The sequence below is a fragment of the Manduca sexta genome, chromosome 18 (genome assembly GCF_014839805.1).
Source record: "Manduca sexta isolate Smith_Timp_Sample1 chromosome 18, JHU_Msex_v1.0, whole genome shotgun sequence".
Lineage (NCBI taxonomy): Eukaryota > Metazoa > Arthropoda > Insecta > Lepidoptera > Sphingidae > Manduca > Manduca sexta.
In genome coordinates, this window is record NC_051132.1 from 12497539 (window position 1) to 12521783 (window position 24245).

Sequence of the window (24245 nt, forward strand, 5' to 3'; positions counted from 1 at the left end):
TTTAAAGGCAATTGTAGTAGAATTAGGAATTTGTTTGATTGATACGCGTTATTTACTGAAATAATATAGGTTCATAGTAAGACAAACGTGGGAGAGAGGAAGGTTTTTGAACAAAAAACATAGAAAGAGGGGAACGCCACCATTTTATAACTTCGAAATTATGTTTGATCTACATTTAAAGACTGCGGCTGTAACTAATGCAAAAGAATACGTGCTCACTCTGTATTTAATGATACCGAATCACAAATCTAAAGGACAATCCGTACTTTGTACAATTATCACCAGAATATTACCTACTTGTTCGTATGTATAGCTAATTGCCTCCAAATTAGTAAACCACCAAAACCTGTCATAAAATTCAACGAACACTAAAACAGGCGTACGCGAAGTTTACAGCACGTTTACAATATTTTTACTGGCTGTTTATATAATTATAACATAATTTACTCCATTACGAGCTATTATGACAGCTCGAATTAGCTCTTTTGTTGTTAAAGATAATTAATTATGACAAACATGCTCTTTATGGCGCGCGTTGATTTCTGATCGGTTGTGACCTTTGTATTGCTGGCGTAATTGGTGACAAATATTGTATTTTAGTGATAATTATGGAACTTGAGTGTCCTTAAGTATTGGGCGCGTGCTTCACCGCTAAGCCAAGAATGTTTTTTTTTTAATCGGGCACAGCCAAGTGATTCTACTGACCCTGATGGTAAGTGGTGTTATTCCAATAGATTGTCGACTGACGAGAGATGATTACCTCTCAACAGTCAACGCAATTATGCCGGCCAGTTGGATCATTTCTGGGTCCCTTAAGGGTACGCGCTCTGTCTGGGCACCGTTGGCACCTCCCTATTCTCAGCACTGCTCCTATTTTCTAAACACTGATGTCAATCGCTTGATTTACAAATATTCACGAACAAAATTATTGCCACACTTTTATCAAATGAAGTTATTAGATTTAAATCCCTCGGTACTTTCTCTTCATTATTACTTCATAATTCTAATAAATCTTCGCTTTAAATCATATTATGTCCGTTGGCAGCCGAGCCGTGAAACGACAAGTGGATTCCAGGCTATTTATCAAAAAACAGTGGCAAAAACTATCGCGTGACCGAGACGCTAGCAATCACAATAAAGCGCTGAAGTTACAGCTAGTGGTCCATTCCGAATGGCGAAATGCTCTATATTTATATATTTTGTAAGCGAAAGTTGTTCTACATTGATTACAGAGTGCGATGTGGACGCAGACTTATAAAATGTGATTAGCGATAGCCAAAAAAGTGTCGATCGATAGATGTTAATGTTATACGGGCATGACAAAAAGTGGTGATAGCCTAGTTGGTTGTGGAACGGACTTCCGAGACGAATGTCCGCAGGTTCAAATCCTAAGGGCACACACCTCTGACTTTTCTAAAAAATCATGTGTGTTTTCTTTGTGAATTTATCGTTCGCTTTAACGGTGAAGGAAAACATCCTGAGGAAACCTGCACATTCAGTTCTCTATAGGAATTTCGAAGGTGTGTGAAGTCTACCAATCTGCACTAGGCCAGCGTGGTGGACTAAGGCCTAATCCCTCTCAGTAGTAGAGGAGGCCCGTGCTCAGTAGTGGGCAAGTATATAATACAGGGCTGATATTATTATATATATATATATATATATATATATATATATATATATATATATATGACAAAGTGACTCCACTGCACCTAAAGGTAAGTGGAGTCCAATAGAATGTCGACTGACGAGAGATGATTACCCTCGGCAGTCGATACTATTATGCCGGCCTGTTGGAACCGGATATACAGGCTGATCCTGGAATGCGGCGTATTACGTGGGCTACTATGGCGGGTTTTAATATCTTGTGTATGTCTCGTTATCCAGGCGGATATAACATTTATGCTACCACCAGCAAAACATGTTTTTTAACAAAAGATGGTAGTAAAGCCTAGGATGAAGAACATGTTATTTCTAACTTTTTTGAGAAGGAAGAGATCAAATACAATATCGACTTGCGAGAAACCTTGCGACATTGGATATTATTTAGCATTGGAATCCTGCATGCGTTGGTTTGTCAGTATGCACTGTGTGTTACTGGTAGGTCTCTCATACGTGAGTCTGCCTGTGTAGGTACCATTGTAATTTTCTATTTTTGCCGCCAAGCAGCAGTATATAGTCACTGTAGTGTTCCGGTTTGAAAGGAATTGTAGCCAGTGTAATTATTGGATATAATAAGACTTAACATCTCATGGCTCAGGATGGCGAGCGCAGTGAAATACCAGACAATACTTTGTAATTCAAGGTGTTAGATGGTGTTTCTACTTTCTAAAGGCGGTCATATAGCTTACCATCAGGCGAACGGCAAGTTCGTCTCGTCTTTTAAAGCAATAAAAAAAAATGTGTTTGATATTAATTACCTTCGGATCAGTAATAGGCAGTTTTTTTACGAATTATTTTTGTTCTTTAGTACTGTGACGAATGTTTCAATTAAAAATGCATTTGTTTAGTTGTTTTACAACATGCGACCTTTATGGTACGAAATAAAGGTCGAAAGTCAAATAGTTTTTCTTTTATAATCTGTGAATCACGGAAAACGTGATGGATACTTATATTTTATGTCTCAGAATCCATTTATATTGCGGGATCTTTTTGTCTATATACGTAAGGTAAAAAATACATTATTGTTAAAACAATAATTTTAAACTAGTACATTATCAATTGCTTGTAATAAAACATTCCAATTCTTAAAAACTAAGACAACACGATCTAAAACAAGAACCGTTTATGAAAAAACATCTCACTCCGCCCATCCAAGCCATTCCAAAACAGACCATAAAAAACTACCAAATTAGTAGAAACGATGACAAATGTGGCAACACTACGATCACTATTGACATGCTCTCATTATACAATTAACTTTGTTATACAAAACCGTTGTTATTTAATAAAATCGTCCCTCGTTACACTCCGCAAGATTTATTACTACAAACATTACTGGGTCGCGTACAAAAACGGACCATAATACAACTTCTTAAAGACTGGTTTTACTAGCTACACAACGTTCAATTTTAATTGACCCATGAATTACTGTGTGTACAAACACGGGAGGGTTCAAGTTAATTTTGTCGTTAACCCTTCAAGTGAATTTTGAGGTTATGTGAGAATTTATATCAATTAATTTGTTTTTTTTTTCATCGTAGCCTGTAGATGTAATGGACATTGCATAAGGGTTATTTAGAATTTAAATGTAGGTTGGAAAATGAGTTTTTGTTATTACTTAGACAGTGGGTAGCTACTAGGTAGGTACTTAGCTTGATTAGTTCAATGCGTTTTAAACCGTGACGTAGAATGAGTATTTTGAAAAGAATTAATCTGATTGTTTATCAACAAAATGCTTTTTTAATAATAACAATATGAGCGATCGTCTTTCTTACAGATTATACCAGATCATAAAAAGCGGCAACACCAGCCAGAAATTAAAATTAAATATAATATATTACCCAATACTATACGGCCTATAGCATGTCATTATACTCTCAGAAGAATCATCACACGGCTAGACCTTTTCGTTTCCTTTAATTTAGAAGAGTTTCCACAATCAGGCATTGTTACTATTAACCTTAAATGATAAATTTATTTGGTATTTTGGTATACTTTAAAAGCATAAACCGCTGATTTAGCTAACATGTCAGACGATATACCACCTGCCAGATTACAAAATAGGTTACTTTTTATCAAGTAAAGTGCACAGTAGAACATTCTAGAAAAGAAATCTCACGCGAGTCACGAATATAAGACAGCTTAAACGGTCAAATCGTAAAAAAGTCAAACTAACATCTACAGAGATTACTCGCTAAAATAAGAGTATCTAGAATACGTAGGTGTTAAATCAATTAAACGACCTTCAGTCTAGGGAAAAGTGGAAAACATTCGGAAAACTCCATCGACCTCGTACACCGCCGGGGAAACGATTGTCGGCGTGTAATAAGTAGTTTCCCTACATGCTGAAGATTTTTTATTCGCGTGCAGTTTTTATAAAATCGAAATCGATATCTATAATCGATTTAGGATGCCGTCACTGTGAGTTTGGTTCGATGATTCAACAATCGATTATGCTGTTGGATAATATTCGGGAATCAAAACTTATACGCTTATATGGAGTCTTATATTTCTTAAGATTTATTTCTTATGATTTTAAAATTAATTAAAGCATTGCTATGAGAGAATAATTGAATATTCATGTACTACAATCAACATTTATTACACTAAGTACTAATAACACCTCTGCATATCAATTAAAATTGAAAAAGTCCCGATATTGGAGTAAACCTGTCATTTGTTGGGTTTTCCCGATATGTTAATTTAACACGCTCGATGGTGTTTATAGGTTGCCTATATTATGGTCCTCAAATCTGTTTCTCACTGAAGAGGCTTTACTATTCTTTTGATCATACCGATTTCTCTGCTTTACAATATTTACGAAATTGGATTTCAAATATCTTAAATTGAATTTGATCTTTTTGATTTATAACTTAGAAGTGAAATCTAATAGACAGGTGCCTTAGATGATGTAACTACTGATGACATGTAGTTCAAGAGGTTTTTCAAATCTTAGTATCCATCGTAAGTAAACATGAATATGGATTACATACAATAATATATTTAATTGTGATTAAAATACATGTCAGTTCTTCGTCCATTCCATCTTCCATCCTTCATCTCGATAACCAACTCTATCGTAAAGTCGTAGGGACGCAAATTCTTCAAATGATCGCCAGTATTTTATTTCCTATATATTGTAACGAGCCACTTAACTAATATCAACGCCTCTAGAAAATTCAATCGAAGAATAAATTCTAGCTAAAAGGCCTACATTATTATTACTTTTCAAATGAAATAAAGAAGTCTACAATAGCAATGGATGGTCTAACAAAAATAGCAGCCCTAAGCCGCGGCATGAAATTTTAATGCCACAGACGATTAGGTGACGTTTTTAAAAATTCACACTGCTGTTGCGGCACATTAACAATTCACGCAGTGGCTTCCGTCTGTTAATGCTATTGTTGTGACGTACATTTGATTTTACAAACTAGAATCAGGCGTTATACCTGGAAATATATTTGCATTATTAACTTAGGGATGGAGTCTATGGATTTTATTTTTCAGAATTTATTTTTGCATATTCTCTATGGCAACGGTTATGTTTTGACTTGCTTTCCTTTTCCTTTGTTTGCCTGTTAGGTAGGAAGTAAACTAACTCAATTAGTTGAAAACTCATATTATCTTTAATATATATCGGGAATGGATAGTCCAATGTGAATAATATTTAAAGAAAATTATAATGAAATAGATGGATGAGACCGGCACAAGACCGAGACGTGTGGAAGACTTTGGGGGAGGCCTATGCTGTTTAGCAAGACAGCCAGATCAACACCGATGCTGTGCAAAATGAAAAAAAATAATAATGATAAATGATGACTGTATTTTTTACTATCTATATATATAAAAATGAATTGCTGTTCGTTAGTCTCGCTAAAACTCGAGAACGGCTGAACGGATTTATCTTATCTTGGTCTTGAATTATTCGTGGAGGTCTAGGGAAGGTTTAAAAGGTGAGAAAAATTCGAATAATTGCCGGGAAAATCCTCAAAACAGCATTTTTCTATTTCCCATACAAACGTTTTCTAACTAATACGTAGAGTCAATTTGAGCTTTATTGCTATTGTATAAAGTTCACTGTTGTCTAAGCAATGTAGGTGTGTTCCTAACATCAAAGCAGTGTGCGTTGGAGCACAGAATATAATAATGTAATGTCGCGTTCTGAAACTCAACAAAAGTGATATCGCGGACCCGACTAAATTGAACAGTCACAAAATTTAATATATCATTAGTTATTTGGTTGGCTTCACGATATTATTTCTTTTGTTTTACTTTAAAATGCATGTTTTCGTTATGGACAATTTTTGAGCTACTTTTGCATATCTATACTTATAATAAATCTGTAGAGAGGTCAATTCTGTACATGAAATATATTTCCAAAATAACTATCAGGGGTGATTAGGGATCGATACTGATGCCAAAAATGCAATTAGTAAAATTTTTGTCTGTCTGTCTGTATAATCGTTATAGAAACAAAAACTACTCGACGGATTTTAACTTAACTTGGTACAATTATTTTTCATACTCCTGAGCTGGTTATAGTATACTTTTCATCACGCTACAATTAATAGGAGCATAGCAGTGATGGAAAATGTTGAGAAAAACGGGAGAAGTTACTCCATCTTTTAAGCTTCCGTCATTTCGTGTGCAACCTTAATGGTTAAAAGTTCCTTCGATTTCACCAGGATCCCATCATCAGACCCTGACCGGACAATCGGACCACCTGCATACCACCATAAATTAAAAAAACATCCCGACAAATTGAGCACCTTCTTCATTTTTTAAACCCGAAATCCACGCGGGCGAAGCTGCGGGCGGAAGCTAGTTTTATAATAAAATACACACTTATTAAATAAGGGATAAACGTTTTAAATACAGAGTAAAGAAATAACAAATTGTACTTCAACATCATTCACGATTCCAAAAAATACCTTCCAAAGAACTTACTAACTTTGTCAAATTGACTCAACGATTTTTCCGAACGAAAAAGTTCGAATGGCTCTACAAAAACGTAATTGGTGATCGCAACACTTTCGAAGGCGATAATTTTAGGTTTGAAAAGAAAAGAAAACGTAAAAAAGTTACATAGTGACAATAGGCAAATACGGTAATTTGAGTTTTTAATTTCAGAAATGAGGTGATTATCTATGTGGTTAAAAAGTTTTTTTTTTCATTCATATTATACGGCCTCGTGAAAAACAAACGTGGAAAGAGGTTGAATATTTAAATATAGAATTTGTAATTCTTATAACGAATATACGAATAGCCACCTATCTACATATTTGATCAAAAAGGAGTTTGTTAGAGTCTTATATATTGAATGTCGTCGAAAAACAGCTGAACAGATTTCGATGCAGTTTTCATCATTCAGCGCCATCACAATAGAAAAATTGGCTAAAAATAACCATTACATGCTATTTTATGGTTTACTTCAACTTTTTTTACATAGATAATAAACAAAAGCTACTTTAACCCTACGTATGTTAGTATTATTTTGCCAATATTCAGTGACATATTTTGAGTACAAAAGTTTTGGGAAAAACGAAAAGACTACTTACCATCTTTTGGTGGACTCGCGCACTGAGGAGCGTACGATCCTAAGTGGTACCCATACGTGTTCTGATGCATGGGAGGGAAAGGATACCCTAACGACCTAGGACTTGGGAACCCTGACGCCTCATGAGGATTCTGCTGACCACCAGGACTGCCAAAATGGTGGGGGTGCTGGTACCCGCCCTTAAAGGGTCCGTACCCATGCTGCTGAAGCTCAATGAAGGCTGACTTCGACGACACATTAGTGGGGGTGGAATTAGCTGACGATATGTCATGGGGGGTCTGGGACCCGGTGAGGTGGTGGTGCTGGTGGTCGAGCGCGTCCTGGGAGGTCATTGCCGGTTGGGGAGTAGACGGGCCCCCCCCATCTGCGGACTGGGGAGGCCCGAACGGATCTGTGAAACTCAGCGTGCCGGGTTTGTTGTTTGGGGATTGAATTCGGGTAATTTTGAGGGTTTTTGTACGCTCTGTTGAAATTTCGGCCGCTGGTGTAGCCTGAAACAAAGAAATGATATTTAGTTTATTTTTCTTCCACTAAATATAATATTTTTTTTTGTATAATAATGTTCTTATTTTAATGTTAAAATTATTAAGATATAGTGGGTTTATACTACGCTTTGAATTAAGAAGCAACGAAATTGAGTGCTGTAGTAAAAGAAACTATATTATGTATTCATTTTATTTAATTACATTCAATATTAAATTTCTATGATAATATTGATATTAATAAAACTAAAAAATAACAGCTACGAGATTTCTATATTGCAATGCTGAATAAATCTTGCCACATCAAAATATTTTTCCTCATACATTCTTACTAAATCATACATTTTTTACAATAAACAATTAAGAAAACATTGAAAAAATATTGCTTTCCGAGAAATCTGTGGTAACACGCTCAGGCTATCCAATCACGCATAACGGTTTTAAAAGACCTATAAAACATATATGCGTTTAAAAATATCTATATGTGAGTTTTTATAGCTACGAAATTTAAAATTAGAACAGATAAATTAGAAGTTTGGTTATGTTATGCATTTTTTTAAATAAATCTTTTCATCACTTCATATTATAATTAAATATTATAATATAACATTTTTTATATATACTTCTTATGAACTTAATGACGTCATAAAAAGCAAGGTTATCTGTGATATTACGATAATAAAACATTAAGATTAAATAAGATGTAATATTTTTTTTGTGGTTTTTATATGACACACTAGAGAACATTTCTTATAAATTTACAGTCTGGCAACATTGAACTCTAACATTTCCTGATCCACAACCCAGCTTTCCAATATCCAAAAACCTCACAGAACCAAACCCGCGGCACAGTGCAAGTTCAAAACTGCCGCCCACTCCCACAGGGTCAACGGAGGTCACATTGTATTGTAGGTTTTCTGGAAACAATTTAGACCCCGTCACGGCTAATTGAATCAATCAGTCGCCTTAACCGGTCAAGTTGATCCGCTCGTGTCGCTTTACGGAATGCGTTGTCGCTTCGGATTGTTGGTCTTTGGAGTATTTTTATTGTAGCTACTGAATATGAATTCTATTTAAGGACTGTAGATAAATCTGCGTTCGATTCCTAAGTCACTTGAATGTTTGCCCAGTGATTGACAGAGAAGGTTGACACGGTAAAAGTTATGTTCATTTTTCAAATTGCAATGTTTGAAAAAAAGTGCGATAAAACCGCCCATAAACAGTAGAAACACCACCCATTGCCATGAATTACAAAGTATTGTTGGGTATTCTACTGCGCTCGTCATCTTGAGACATGAGATGTTAAGTCTCATTATGTCCAGTAGTTACACTAGCTACAATGTCCTTAAAACCGGAACACAACAGTGACTACACACTGCCACTTGGAGGCAGAAAAAGACATTGAACATAAGTTCTTTTGAACAACTACTTAGCACGTCTATGTGGACGGATGTCTTAGAGATTACGACGAAGATTACACAATCTTCCTAACTCATTTAGATTTTATAGACGTCCCCAAAGATTCATTCCAACAGCGCTCAAGCTATAGACGGAAGTTATCCCAAATAGATGCTCGTTTAAATTGATATCTTCCTGCTAGATTACGTCACCGACTAGATCAGCTATGCTGAATATTATAACGAACTGCGCTCCAAAAGATATTAGGGAATAGCCATCACACAAATATCAGTAAATTTATTATCTGAATTTCGGTCACAATCAATCACATTAACTAATTGAAGTACACTCACTCCTTTAATCTTCGAAGGGGTAGGCAGAGGCGCAACTGATGAATCCACTTACGTACATATTCTGTACCAAAATATAATGCGAGCCTATCGCCATATATGTTACAAAATTTAAATTCAACTACCAGCCCTAAATTAATGATCATTTCAATCCATATTTATTATTCAGTCTACTTTTCAATTTGCTTCCTTGGCTCTGTTAGTTTATCAATATCCAGCTTGACCACAAAGGAACACAGCATCCGAAGTCCCTCGTCTCTCCCGCTACCCCACATGAGCATCTATTTTTAATTGTTTCACGGAATCAATTCATTTTACCACGTTACAACTTTATAGTACAGTTCATTAGAAAAAACTAATTGGATACAGTATTCCCCGGTTTCTCACAAACGGCGGGGCATAAAAGAAATGACCCTGGTCTGAAACTAAAAAATATACTTTTCGGCAAGCTCTTTGTGTTAATTACTGGCATTTGTCTCGTTCACACTTCTGGTGATTTGTATGTCTATCTCTGTCTTACGGTCAGCCTTTTTAAGGTTCCTTGGTGATTGAAAGGGTTTGTATTTATATTGTTAATTGTTTTTGGAAATTGATTGATTTCAGTGATGTAGATTATTTAATGAAATTTAATAATGATAGACATATTGAATTATTCCTTTTAATCAATAATGCTATAACAGATCAATGATACTGAATATGTCATTTGGAAATGGAATAATTTTTTAAATCTTTTATAATATTTTGACGAAAACGTTTGTGAAGATATTAGTAGGTAATAGGTACCGTTTTATGAAAAATATGGGGAATAATTGCCAAACATATTTAGATAAAATTTGTCACAATAATTGATCATACCCAGACCCAAAAATATGTATTAATATAGATTATTTTCATCACGAAAAAGTACAAAATTACACTTCAATTTCAGATAAACATTTTCACACGATCGATTCAGCACCTAGTTTCGTATGTATCTACAGATCCTTCGAAATATTCCTTTCACCAAAACATCATTAAAAAGTACATAAAACTGTTCCACGGTTTAGTAATGCTTTCTTGTTATCTACGGTCGGTGTTTCGTTAATGTACAGAACCAATCATTTATAATTCCGTGTCGATGCTAGCATTTCGCCGGCGCCTAAAGCCGCCCTGCGGGTCAAACGTTTTGTTACATTTTTTTTGTCCGTTTGTTTGTTAGTTTGCGTTGATTAAACCGTAATAATAATGTTTAGGACCAACTGATTGGTGTAAATTTTTATTGAAAATTATTACAAAATGTATGTTTAATAAGGTGATAATTTCTCGTGTTTAATTTGAGTGCATCTTTATAAAGGAGATGTAAACGCGAAGGATTTATTTGATATGTACTTATTTATGATTATTTATCGGATTTACACGTGATAAAATGCAATGGTAATAGTTCTGTGAAAATCAGTTTAGGCGCTTGAGTGTTTCTATCACTTCCTTTACTGGCTACTCATTAAAAAAAAAATCAAACCTCTATGGAAATAAAGTCAATACATTATTTACTATAGCTCTAAACATTATAAGTGTCATTTGAAAACTACGAAATGAATTAAGGAAGAATATCATCATAGGTCGTCTAGTTTACTCAACAGACTTACATATTATGATCCATAGTATAATCTGCTCGTAAACGAGGTTCAAAACGGTGTTAAACCTTTTTTAAACAGGTCTGTGTTATACCACACAAGATGACTCTAATCCTAGTGGATATGATCGAACCTTTAGGATCAGAATCCTTTATTTTTACCGTCTTTTAAGTTTGAATAGAAGATTTTTTTGGTTTCTATTTGGGAACATTCTAGTTGTATATGGACAGCGTTTGAGCCATGTGATGATAAATGATGAATTATCATGGATACCAATAATCCCTAGAAACATCTAAGTGACATAAGGAAAAGAATGAGGATATGAAGGAATAGGAGAGGGTCGATTTTGTTGACCTCTGGTAAAACCAATAGTAGTAAATTGGTAATGTTTGGTCTAGGAAATGGCACCACTAAGCCAAGACGGAGTGGCACGCTTTTCACGACGCGGACTCGTGAAACTCGGTATTAGGAACAATACGTCTGCTTCCTGCGCCTTAACTTGTTACATAACAACTGATAACTTTATGGTACTTCTAATACTCCTCGAGGTTTCAAAGACGTCCAACGAAGCCGGATCTATCCCAAAACCCGTTCACAATTTCCAAACGTTAAAGCGTTAACGATAACTCGGAAAAAAAACAACGAAACATCAAAAAAGCGAACCGACTAGCGGTACAAACGTTCTCCGCGTCGAATCCACTATTTTAGATCGTAAAACAAAATCCCCGCACGCGATCACCTGGTTATTCAAAACTTTTATTGTCTTTACTAATTAATACAAGTTATTTTTGTTTTTTTGTAAAAAAAATGGCCAGTTTTTTGCGCTGTCATGCGATTGCGAATCACGAATTGTTTAGGTTTTGGATGCTTGTTTTTTGGTGGAGGAGAATGGGGTTATAATGGTGATATGGCGACATTTTGAATGTTTGTATTTTGTACTTACTTCTAGAATTATACTTGAACGTTTGAAATTAATGGTCTATTAAAAAAAAAATAAGAAAGTGATTCTTATGTTAAGAATTTACATATAGTAGGTAATGAAGAAATTACGTGCATTGTAGACATTTAGAAATATTTAGCATTTAATCGTGATATCGTCGCACTCATTAAGCGAGACATTGCCATTCGCTGTGCGTAGGAAAGCAGCTGACAAATAAAGTTATGACGCAACAAAAAATATTCACCTTATTATCTATGAAATAATTATATAATCTTAGTAATTGTTTGTATCGTTATTTTTTGCACAACACTTACTACTACAACCTTTTCAAACGCTTCCTTGAAGTTTGTACAATGAAAGTGAAATGACAGAGGGGGCATACTAATAAGTAATTACAGGCAAAGATAAAAAAGAAACGTGGCGAGACGTTTGTGAACTGAAGTATAAAGACGTGTCCATTTATATACAAGGCGCAATTCCAATTAAAGGAACCAGCCGGGAATAATAAAAAACGTTGAATTAATAGCTTGTGCCATTTTTCCCCCATCCACCGTGGGGTTAGAATGGATTCGCGATGCGACCGTTTTGATAATTTATATTTAATAGCTGAATTGCTTATCCTGTTTAGTTTTCTATTTGAGTGTTGGCTTGTTCAAATGCCACGACTTTTAGTTTGATAAGTGTCTATTTTATTGATTCAAATAAAAGGATAGTCTAACATTTGTTGTTGCATGTAACGTTGGTCTCCGATTAACGACAGTTAAAATTCAGGTTTCTTGAATATATTCTCAAATTTAGTAAAACAGCATTTTAATAGATTTTACATCGAGAATTGTTTATTGGAAACAAACTTAAAGAACGAGGTTTTCACATAAATTTAGATACGAAAACGCGGAAAATAACAGACTTAAAAAAAAGAAATACAGTCGAATTGAGAACATCCTCCTTTTTTTTTTGTAGTCGGTTAAAAAGGTTTAACTGATAAGCTCTACAATTGTAGTAACATTAAATTCCAAATTTCAGTGACGCTCCCAAACAACCAGATTTTAAAATAAGCGATCGGGTTGAATAATTACGTATTTTAATTACAAATTATCCATAATCTATACTACCTAATATACCCAAATCATAATTTCAACAATTTCAAAACACTAATTAGATGAACGCAAACAAACTTACAACAAATCAGATTGTTCTCACATAAAACACTTCTATCCCACACAAAATGAAGATATATTCGAGCTTGGTAAGAAATTGTGGACTTAAACAAAGCACGTAGTGAGCCCGGTGATCCAAAACGAAGGGGCAGCATGGGAACGGGCTGGTCGGAAATCGTCCCCCGTAAAATAATAAGTATTCATTATACACGGCGGACGTAACAGTTCAATGATTGCACTAAAATTTTATATGTTTTGTTATGCAAAAATATTTGCATCAGTCCTTGATGTCAGCTTGGATGACAATCTTACTTCTTACACAAACAAAGTTCTCCGCCGTGTGTGTTTGGGCGCGATAAACTCAAAAACTACTGAACGGCTCATCTCATCTCATCAGCCTACAACTGTCCACTGCTGAACATAGGCCTCCCCTAGAGCGCACCACGTTGCTAGGTCCTCCGCTCTCCTCATCCAGCGTCTACTGAACGTATTTCAATGAAATTAGGCGTGGAGATAGTACGAGATTTTAGAAAGGATATAACCTACTTTTTATCTCAGAAATACTAGTTCATGCAGGCGAAACCGAGAGCAACAGCTTATATACTATAAATGATCAAGTGAGAAGGCGTTTAGATGGTTGTGTGAAGTAAATGCATTAATCACTAAACAGATTTGGATCAAATGTGTCAAACAGATAGATATATTCTGGATATAATTATAGGCTAAATTTTATTCCGAAGTTCACAGTGGAACTTTTATTCCGCGAAACTTCACTTATTTATATTATAATTTTCTCCCGACGTTTCGAAGACTGCAGCCCTCATCATCACAGGTGAGACTTGGTCGTCCGAAAAGTCAAAGTTACAACATCTACTTTCATTTAACAATTAAACAATTATTTGTTTTAATTTTTTAGGTATTGATAGTCCGATCTACGCGGAATGAGCTCACAGTATCTTGAAGCCTAGCAGCTGGTCTTTTGGATAGCTATTTAATTAAATGTACAACATGATCCTAGGCTTGTGTAAGCCTCTAACCATCGATTTCGTTGAAATTCCGATGTTTTGAAATTAAAACACATGAAATATACGCTACTGTCTAAGCAAAACATTCTACCATTGTCTCCTACAAGTTTATTACTCAAGTGTTAGTGATAAATACAATATTATAGATAACATCTATATATTACTGCGTTTCCAAAAGTACTGCTCTTGCATTGCTACCATCATTCTGAGACATATATTACGGTTAATACTAGAATATTTTATACTAGCCATTATATTCTTTAAATTGGCAATAGAACGAAGTTTACATAGGTTCATTCTTTACAAAAGAAACCTGCCTAGTACATCCATGTAACCGGATATTTGAACTCTACGATAGTCATTAGTTATTCCTTAAAAACTAGTGTAACATATATTAATATTAAGTGTAAGCTGTTGATTGGCGAAATGAATAAAAAATGTTATAGTTTTTGTCTACTTTCGAAGGTGATGAAGGAATTTTAATGAGTATTGGTTACGCTTTTTGATAAACTAGAGCGATTGCTTTAGAATTTGCTTATGATATGTTATTCGAATTGTACAATACGTAGTAAGGGTTGTTTATGACCCTAGCTGTTGGCATGTATTGAGATAATAATTGTTGCTTTATGCGGATAGGATAAAAATGCCTTAAATCGGAATTCAAGAATAAAAAATATATTATTTTGAATATTAGTACACCAAATTTGATCTATTTAGTTTTTGTCAAAGTTTAGTCAGTATAATGCCATTATACGTCCATAACACATTATTATTATATAAATAAATCCTTTTTATAACATATAACCTGATAGAATTAGCCTTAGAAATCATTAATTTCTCCAATGCAAAATTAACAAATTTCTTTCGCCTGACCCATCTACAGAATGTAGGACCTTGTCAATTCCACAGCAATACTTCGAATTTTTAAAACCCCCCACTCACAATCCGTCAAGTGAAACGAGAGTCCGAGCTATGTACCAGACATTTGCATAGCCGCGTACCTAGCCACGCGAACAAAATCAGTACAAGGTGATCTTATGCGTCAACTCACGCCCCGCGGCGACTCATGACTTCTCTGTGCATTTGCCTGATTTAGGTTTATTTTCGCGTGGGATTATTGTTTTGTAACTCGTTAACCCCTCCCAAAGAACTCATATTTATGTTTCAGACTTTATAAGTCTGGATAGCGTCTAAGTTTTAAAAATGTTGTATACTTTTTTTAATACCACTTGGATATTCTTATAATGTAAATTTTACTTAATAGTAAAGGACACTTTCAAATTTATACACCCCCAAAACAAATACTTGAATCCAAACTCGACTAATCAACAAACAAAGCTTTTAATACGACGTAATAATGTATAATGTTAATTCGCTTGAAATCAAAGTGGTACGCGTCGCGTGTCACAGCGGGCGGCCATTTTGCTGCGACTTTTAACCCGTGACGCGTAATGGCGGCCATTAGCTCACAATAAAAAGGGCGCCAAACTTTATATTAGGTTATTGTGGACAGGTTATTAATTTGTTATGTTACTGTTCAAATGTGTGGCCTTTTGAAATATTGTGCTAATATATTGTTTAACTCTGCATTTAGATGTCTGAAATACGTTTGCTATAAAACATAAAAGCATGCTAGTAATTCCTACCCGTAATTTATTGTTCACGTTGTTAAAGCTGAATTTGAAATAAAATATGAAAGATTTGTCTTTAAATTTATTCATAAATTTGTCAGAATAACTCATGTTTGAACGGAATGGCAATAAACAGCAAATAAATGCGTTTAACACCTGTATTTCAGGCTTCAGTGTTATTCAACAAAATCTGCAATAATAAATTAATTAAAACCGAGGAAATTGTTCACTGTTATAGACAATTATTGTGTTGTGTTTCACACCTTGCCTTTTTTATAAACATTTTATTGTTTTCTACGAAATATTTACAAGGAACAATAAGTGAATTCAGCTGCGTGTCTTTCCAGTAAAGAAGGTGCTAGAAATGACCTATATAAATGTATAATTGGATTTCTTATTGCCTTATATAACATATTTAAAGGAGTGTTACAAGTAACATAGCCAAGAAGCATCGGATAGATATTACTCCAGCTTGTATATCATTGTCGGATAGAAACCGATTTAATGAGACAACTACACACACATCATCACGTACTTATCCCCAACGGGGTATGCAGAGGCGCAACCAGGGTATTCACTTTTCGCCAAGTTCTTTCTTTTCTTCCTATGATGTGATTGGGCGAGCCTATCGCCATATCGGACACAAAATTTCAAACTCTGCGCCAACACTGAGCAGAAAAACCCAAATATCATTTTTCTCAACCCGGGTTTCGAACCTAGGACTTCAGAGCGCTGTCGTACCTCGCATGCAGTTCAACTTCGCCACCGAGACATTTAAGGCAAGAGATAACTAGAAAATCTTTCTTAATACTATTCCCGTCTTTTAAATGTTTATGTGTGGTAAAGATTATGTAGCATCAGGGCCCTTATTCTGTATGATAGTGTAAACGCGTAACGCGGCCGTGTCATGTTCTCTTCGAGAAATGTGCGTGGAATGGTATTCTGTAAGCCAAATTTCTATAGTCCTAAACATTATGCGATGTGTTACGTGCTTGTTACGCACTGTTAAAATAACGTGCAGGATAGAGAATAAGGCCCCTGGCCTATGGGGCTTATTTGCTCGCTTACCTTTTCATGCTAAAAACATGTTGTTGAAATAAAAGGGGAAACCATTGGCAGCAGTAGTCCCTAAAATATTTGTGTCTAGAATACGCTTGCCCGAGAATTACTAATGGATTTGCATAGGCTAGAGGGATAGGCCGTGTCCTAGATTAACGTGGGTATAAGTTAGTGCAACCCAAGATAGCCCGGTTCATAACATAGCTCACCATACCTGGTCTTTTCGTTGTTGTAATGCAAAAAGAAACTGATATTTTTGTTAGTTATTTTATTATACAATTTTATAAATGTTGCGACTTAATCAAAAGTGATTCCTCTTTCAAAATTAAGTGGGCCATCAATAGTTCCGTTACCTGACTAAATTTTAACGCGGGAAAGTGCACAGAATTACTGTTATTCCGGCATTTCAACGTGATTATAATTATAAGACACAGCTTAAATGAAGTAAAAATAAATTACCTAATAGATCAAATATGACGCAACACACCGAAATGCGAAAACCATACGCGTTCGATATTTTCGCGTGCATTTTCACAATTAATTTTAATCCCAACATTTCGCATCCATTGTCTTTTAATTCAATTATTATAATGCACGCGATAAAATGAGAAATGCATTTAATTTTATGGTTTCGTGTCGCGAAATTGTAAAACAGCAACACGGACATTAATGCATGTTCGAATAAATTTAGTGTTTATTTGTAGAGCACTAGGGCATTATATTTATTGCTAGACATTTTTATTGAGATGACGCTGTACATCAGTCTGGAATTAAACAAGAGAGTGGTATTATAATTAAAAAAAGAATAACATTAATTCTGTGAAGGTGAGTTAATTCATTTTTAGCCGTAGTTATTTCTGTAAACGGTTTTGTTATAAATTTTAAAAACAGACAGTATTTTTTTAATAAAAGTTGTAATGGAGTAATCAATTATATAATTAATTTTCATGAAACATCGACTATAATAATTATAATCGAACAATTTTAAAAGAGATTTTTTGAGATGGATGCATTATCTACCCCTAATGCAGGTGCCAGGGAAATTTATCAGGCGGGTCCTCTGCTCTTTGCTTGCCAATAAAAGAAGCTTGCTTTAAACGCAGCATGAACATATCTGATAACACCTTAGCTGCATAAAAATACATTTTCACGACCAATACGCCTGCAATCGAACATGGATTAATAATTTGTCTTCTATTAGAGTTCGTATATCGATTACATCATTATGCATTGCCAATTATAAGTACGTGCGTTTTTTTTCGCTCGGCACGCGTGTAAAGAAATGCAGCTGTCATTTTAAAAAATATGCCTATGCTACTGTTTTAAGTTTTTTTGTTATTATCATGTTCCCGGTTTTTGGTATAATATTATTAAGATTATATACAGCGATACGGGATAAGACTAATTAATATAACAAGGTTGTCGTTCAAATAGTAATCAAATTCAAGTTAGACTATTATTGACTGCTTTAGGCTACAAGAAATATATCATAGACATTGAGAATGGACTATTTATGATGTGTGCCTTACAGTCTAATGAATATTGATAGTAAAGTGTGAGGGAATCGTGTCCAATTGTGTCTAGTATTATGCCAATAGATATGCCTCCATATAGGGATCAAAAAGATGGCTAAATGTGGCATTACACCTCTGCCTACGCCTAAGGCGTGACGCTTTGTTTCATTAATAAAAAACTACATCAAATATTCTTAAACAATTTCTTTTTAATTCCAATTTGATATTTTTCAGACATCGGTAACAAGGAGTCCTAAACTAAGTCCATTACAGGGTAAGGTAGGCGTCAATTGCCCAAGACATGTTTATATATGTTCAATTCCCGGAAGGTTTGACCATATATAGAGGAAAGGCGGGTCCTTCTACGCGAGAGTCCGTTAAACTTGTCAATGATAATCATTAAGTCAAGTGGAAACCCTTGAGGAATACATCACTTGATCGTCGCTTGACCAATGGAACGTTCGAATATGATAGCTGGTTCATTTAGAGACGATATACATATAATAAATAATAAAAATGTCAGCCGTGTAATATATAAATATACTGTATTATATAGATATACATATTGGAATTGATTTTTTTTCCCGTTTATTCATTGTTAACCTATTACTAAGTCAATGACATACAATACATATACGGAATAACAAAAATGGCGATATAAAATAAACTTCGCATAAGAAAAAGTCTCTTCGCTGTTGTTTTTTTTATTACGCGTTCTAAATGCTAAAGAATTGTTCATATATTACTGACGTATATTTCGGAGCAGTGAATTAAATTATTTCGTGTATAGGTTCTGACACACAGTATCAGACTGGAGTCTGGAATTATGTCTGTTATGTAGAAATAGGATCATCCGTGTTACGTGAAATGTATTAAAATTCAAACTTTATTTATTGTGGTACACAGGTACGATTAAGGTGTTATACATTTATATTACAGTACAGCTATGACCCGCTATAATAGCATACAACAATTTAATATTCTAGAGAAGACAGAATACATTAACATCGTAAAGATAATCATTCAAACAGTAATAACATTAGTATAGTAGTATTGTTGGCAAAATACGCGTATGATACATCACTGCTTACGTCTAATCAGTGGAAGGCGTGATGTTTTTACACATAATTCAGAGTTCATGGTCTCATAGATTATTAGAAAAAATAGCTTGTATGGTAACTATTCCTATCGGTGTATTACCATTGTTATTTAAACGTTTACTTTTCGTTGAGGACGAAATACTCCTCAGTCCAGGTGAGCATAAAGATCTTCTAAAAATTAAGAGTGAAATTTAAACAAATTTACCTCGAAAAAATCGATAAGAAGTTGTGTCGCAAGGCACCGTTACATTGCGATCACTGCTTACATAGCAATCCTGCAGTTCCTGCACTATACATGATCAACCTAGCATATAAATAATTTACGTGACCCCAAAACAAAAGAAAACGCAACAAAGAAAAGTCACTAGTTTAAAAAGTGATATTTAAAGTAAAAATTTAGATAATCTTGACTACACAATAGAAAAAGCGATTGGCATCAAGTTGTATGCCGTGCTGGCAGATTAGCGTGAGATAGCGTACAGACAGACAAACAAAAAACCTAGTGTTTCGTTGCAATTATTGCGTTCTACTGTTGGATTCGTGTATTGTGTTTCGTCATCGAATTCTTGTACTAACTGACAGGTTTGTGCGATTGCTTTGATTTTGAGTAACATATCATCATATGCGTGATTAGTGAAATAACAGAAATGGTTGTTGTGATAACTAATTTGCGTTTGTAATTGAACTTGATTCCCGTTGTATTACAAAGAACTAGTTGACCCGACAGACGTTATCCCGTCGAAACTATGAATTTGCAGCGCGCATTCTGTCGATCGCTGACAGTTATTTCAAACAATTGACAGTTATATAAAATTAATATTTTAGTTAAGTTTTCTTAATTTTTCTAATTTTCCGCGCAATTTTTTAATTTTTTTCTTTCATAAGAACCTTCTCCTGATAATAAAAAACACAAAAAAAAGTGAAATCGGTCCAGCCGTTCACGCGTGATGGCGTGACCAAGGGAAACAGGGATTCATTTTTATATATATAAATATTCTATATACTTATTTTGACATTGCGTTAATAAATGAAACTAGAAACTCGTCTTTAGCTCTGCTAAGATTGTGTCAAAAATCATTCATAAATAACGAATATTTTCACCAATAATCCAAGTTTTATTTTTAAGTTTATTGATCATTTTGTAGTTTAGTGCAAATACGGCGTGTGCGTGAGCGTATTTCTGACTGAAAGTGTGATGTTCCTGCGATGAATTTTCTTAAAGTATTAGTGATATTAAGAGCGAAAAATTAAAATTATTTTTTATTGAAATTAATTTTGTTCGAAACTTACACTTCTTTATTTTACATCTGCGATTCGAGTAAACTATCGTAAAATGTTATTTTCAAAATAAGTATGTGGTTTCATTCAGTAATGACCCTATATACAAGCTTACACTCTCAAAACATTTATTTACATTACATTTTCAAGTTTATTCTACTTTTAAAATTCAAAATGTATTTCTAGCAGCCATGTTGAACCACATTTGATAAGATTCCATAGCTGTGGAAGCCGCGAATCCGCTCCCAAGTAAAGCAATCTTGATCAGAATAAAAGTTGGCGCTAAACCGTAAGAACATGGCCCTGTGACATTTACGTCAGGACAATCATTAATCATTTGTCAAACGCGCCGCCATTTTGTCGTATTAACCGTACAAGGAGAGTGTTCATGCAATTAGATAGGGTTGCGGTGTTGCCATCTGTTGTAGCAAATTGTTGCCTCCCGGAAAATTAATTTCTATTGTTTTTTTCTATTTTATTTTCACTTCTATTAAAAATTTAATTATATTATTTTTAACCGATATTTTATTTTGGAAATTGTTTATTTACATGTTTTAATGTCTAAATGTTACAAATTATATCACAATTGTATACAATTGCATTGGTATTAGATTCTTAAAGACACGAATTTTGATATTTTTAAATGAAATGTAAATATTGCCTAAAGCACTAGTAAAGTAACATAAAAGTGTTTGCAAATGTCACATAAAACACGTTCAAATTGCGAATCTGTTTCCTTTTAGTAAGATCCGTTATTAGCTCTCTTCTCACCAAATAGGTCAACTACATACAGAATAAAAGAAAAAATATATAAAAAAAACCTGCTTTTGATAAATTCGTACAAAATGCACAGTTAAATAAATTTTCTTTCCCGCAATACATTACAATTAACTGATCTCAAACCGAGGCTCGTCTCAATGAATTGAGAAATGTAGAGACATGTCAAAATTCAAAATGCCAAGGCAATGGATTAAATTGTTTTACCAGGCCATTATCGCGTGTATTTTAATCGCAACATTTTGCGACTATTCATGTGTGACTAATCCTTTTAGAATTGCAAAAGTCTGGACTCAAATGTTTATGAAGGGCACGCTATGTTCACACAACCTTTGGGATTTGCAAATATTGACACATTCAAGAACTAGTGTTATCGATTTGAAACATTGAAGTGAAAAAACCCTTTTAATATTATTTAGATTTATATTAATTTTCAAACTAAGAATAAGTGATGAAAAATGATTTTATTACTAGAATAATGAAGCCTCATTTTAAGCATCAAAGCCATCCGCAATAGGTAAAGCGCTGATTTTAGTTATTATTAAAACGAATAACTTATCTTGTTTGATAATTTTCTCAAGTTCCTACAAAACACTACAAAGTAGTCAGTATCATTCGCACTCTTAATAAAATAATGACCAATTCTAAAAAAAATATTTGTGGGAATTTAAAAAAAACTAATTTCTGTTTGGAACCTTTTTTCTTTGTTTTTTCATGCTAAAGGTTTAATTTTTGACCTATTTTTAAAAAGTTAAATTTTATAGAAACTTAAAAAATATCATTTCTTTCCCACTTCCAATACTTTTAATATAACTCAAGTATGAACAGAAGTACAAATCGAATTACTATAATGTCCACAAATAGAAGATTAATAGGACAATATGTCAGTAATTACCGGCGAGTGACACGCCTATATCATGATAAATGATCGCTGTTTGACATAATCTTTGAACTAATGTAGTTATTGATTGGATTGATATGAAAACCTTTTTGAATTACTTTTATCTAAGACGTAATAGTTCTGAGTCTGGTAAATGGGGTATCTCGGAAGTTCCGTGTTCGATTCTCAGGGTAATACTTTGTATGTTTTTTTTTCTGTTATGATTTTGTAGGTTTTGTATTTGGTAAATCGATTGCCTCAGAAGTGTCAAGTTCAATTCTAACGATAATATTTTGTGTTTTTTTTTATAGTTTTTATTTAGTCGCTTTTATCCAATGGTGGATTATTAGTCCCTAATCTATATAATGCTGACAAGGTAATCTTGCTAGTGAAAAAGGCGACTGACTCATTAATGCACATATATTTTAAACAATGTGCTTACTTCTTTTGATGTGTTTGTGTTTCTATGTTACGATTTTGTCGGTATTATGTTTCCTCGACGCATTTGAAGGCAGAAAAACTATGCGAATTCCATTTAGCAATACGCTTGAGGGGCTATTTCGTAAACTCTTCATAATACGGGGTACCTTGCCATCGGCAAAATTGGTATCCACTCATAATTATTATAATACATAATGTTCTTTTAATGGCTTGTAAAAAAGCTAAATTATATAAAAGTAGCTACCCCGCGGCTTCGCTCGGTCGGAAATCAGTGTGTCACAAAGTATTTCCCGCGTAAATCCCGACCCACGAGATTCTTCCCAACCATGCGACCTCTTCAACAATAATCGTTATATTTCAGTCAATTTACATAAAACCATAATATACTATTAACCTAAACCTTCTTCAAGAATTTTACTATCTTTTAGTAAAACCCGTACAAAAATCCGTTTAGTAGTTTCGAGAAAATCAATCATAGCTTTTGGGGACTTTGTTTTGTAATTTGTTTAGATTTGAACTTAATAAATAATCCATGCTTGGATAAATACAATGTATTTATTCTGTTTTTTTTTTATTTATAAACAATTAGTTTCATAATCGTCTCAACCACCTAATTCAATTCTGCCCAATATATTACTGATAGAAAATTTAAGGCACTACAATTTAATATTGTCCCTATCTATTTAATGTTACTATTTACTTCACAATGATAGATTCATATTAGTGTTATCGTGTCGACATATGAATGTTTAATAAGAATCGATACTCGAACTGACGCTCTTTTGTATTATAACGATGTTTTTAATAATTGCCACAATAAAATTCATGTTTACGATTACACGGGAAATTGATGCCGTGTCGGCTTTGACCGAGAGTTCGAGATTTGGTGATCGCGGGATCTTTGGTACGTTTTATTTTGTATTTATATCATAAATTATATTTTTGGTTCATTATATCTTGTTATATTTATGTTATAGTACTGTAACGGTTAATTAGGATAGGTCTAAAGTATCCTGGGCTAGATTTCAATTCTGATAGTTAAAGGCTTGTATATGACAATGAATTCACGTCCTAATAAACCAGAGTAACTAAATTTTTATTGTAAGAAACAGTAGTTTATCAATTGCTTCGAACATCGCGTGAAAAGGCAGAACGGAATGCGATGCCTTGTCACTATTGTTTGCATAACTCATGTAAATTTAGAAGCCATAAAAATGTATTATAATGCAAATAAAATTGAACCTAAAGTAGCTAGGAAAAAGTAAAAAATCTATGTTTTTCTCGAGCTGCCGGATACGATACGGCAGCGCTCTGAGGTCCTGGGTTCGAATCTCGGGTCAGCCAAAGTGATATTTCGGGCTTTTCTGTTCCGTGTCAGGCCAGA

General features: G+C 34.2%; 1 protein-coding gene across 5 annotated transcripts in view; it reads right to left on the reverse strand.

Annotated features, from left to right (window-relative positions):
• Positions 1–24245, reverse strand: part of LOC115440290 (homeotic protein distal-less) — a 119580-nt gene that overhangs the window by 87651 nt on the left and 7684 nt on the right. For all 5 annotated transcript variants that reach the window (XM_037440153.1, XM_030164531.2, XM_030164532.2 and 2 more), the window contains exon 2: positions 7218–7707. In XM_037440153.1, coding sequence (XP_037296050.1) covers positions 7218–7548 — 331 coding nt within the window. In that variant the 5' untranslated portion in view covers positions 7549–7707. The remainder of the gene's footprint in view (positions 1–7217; positions 7708–24245) is intronic.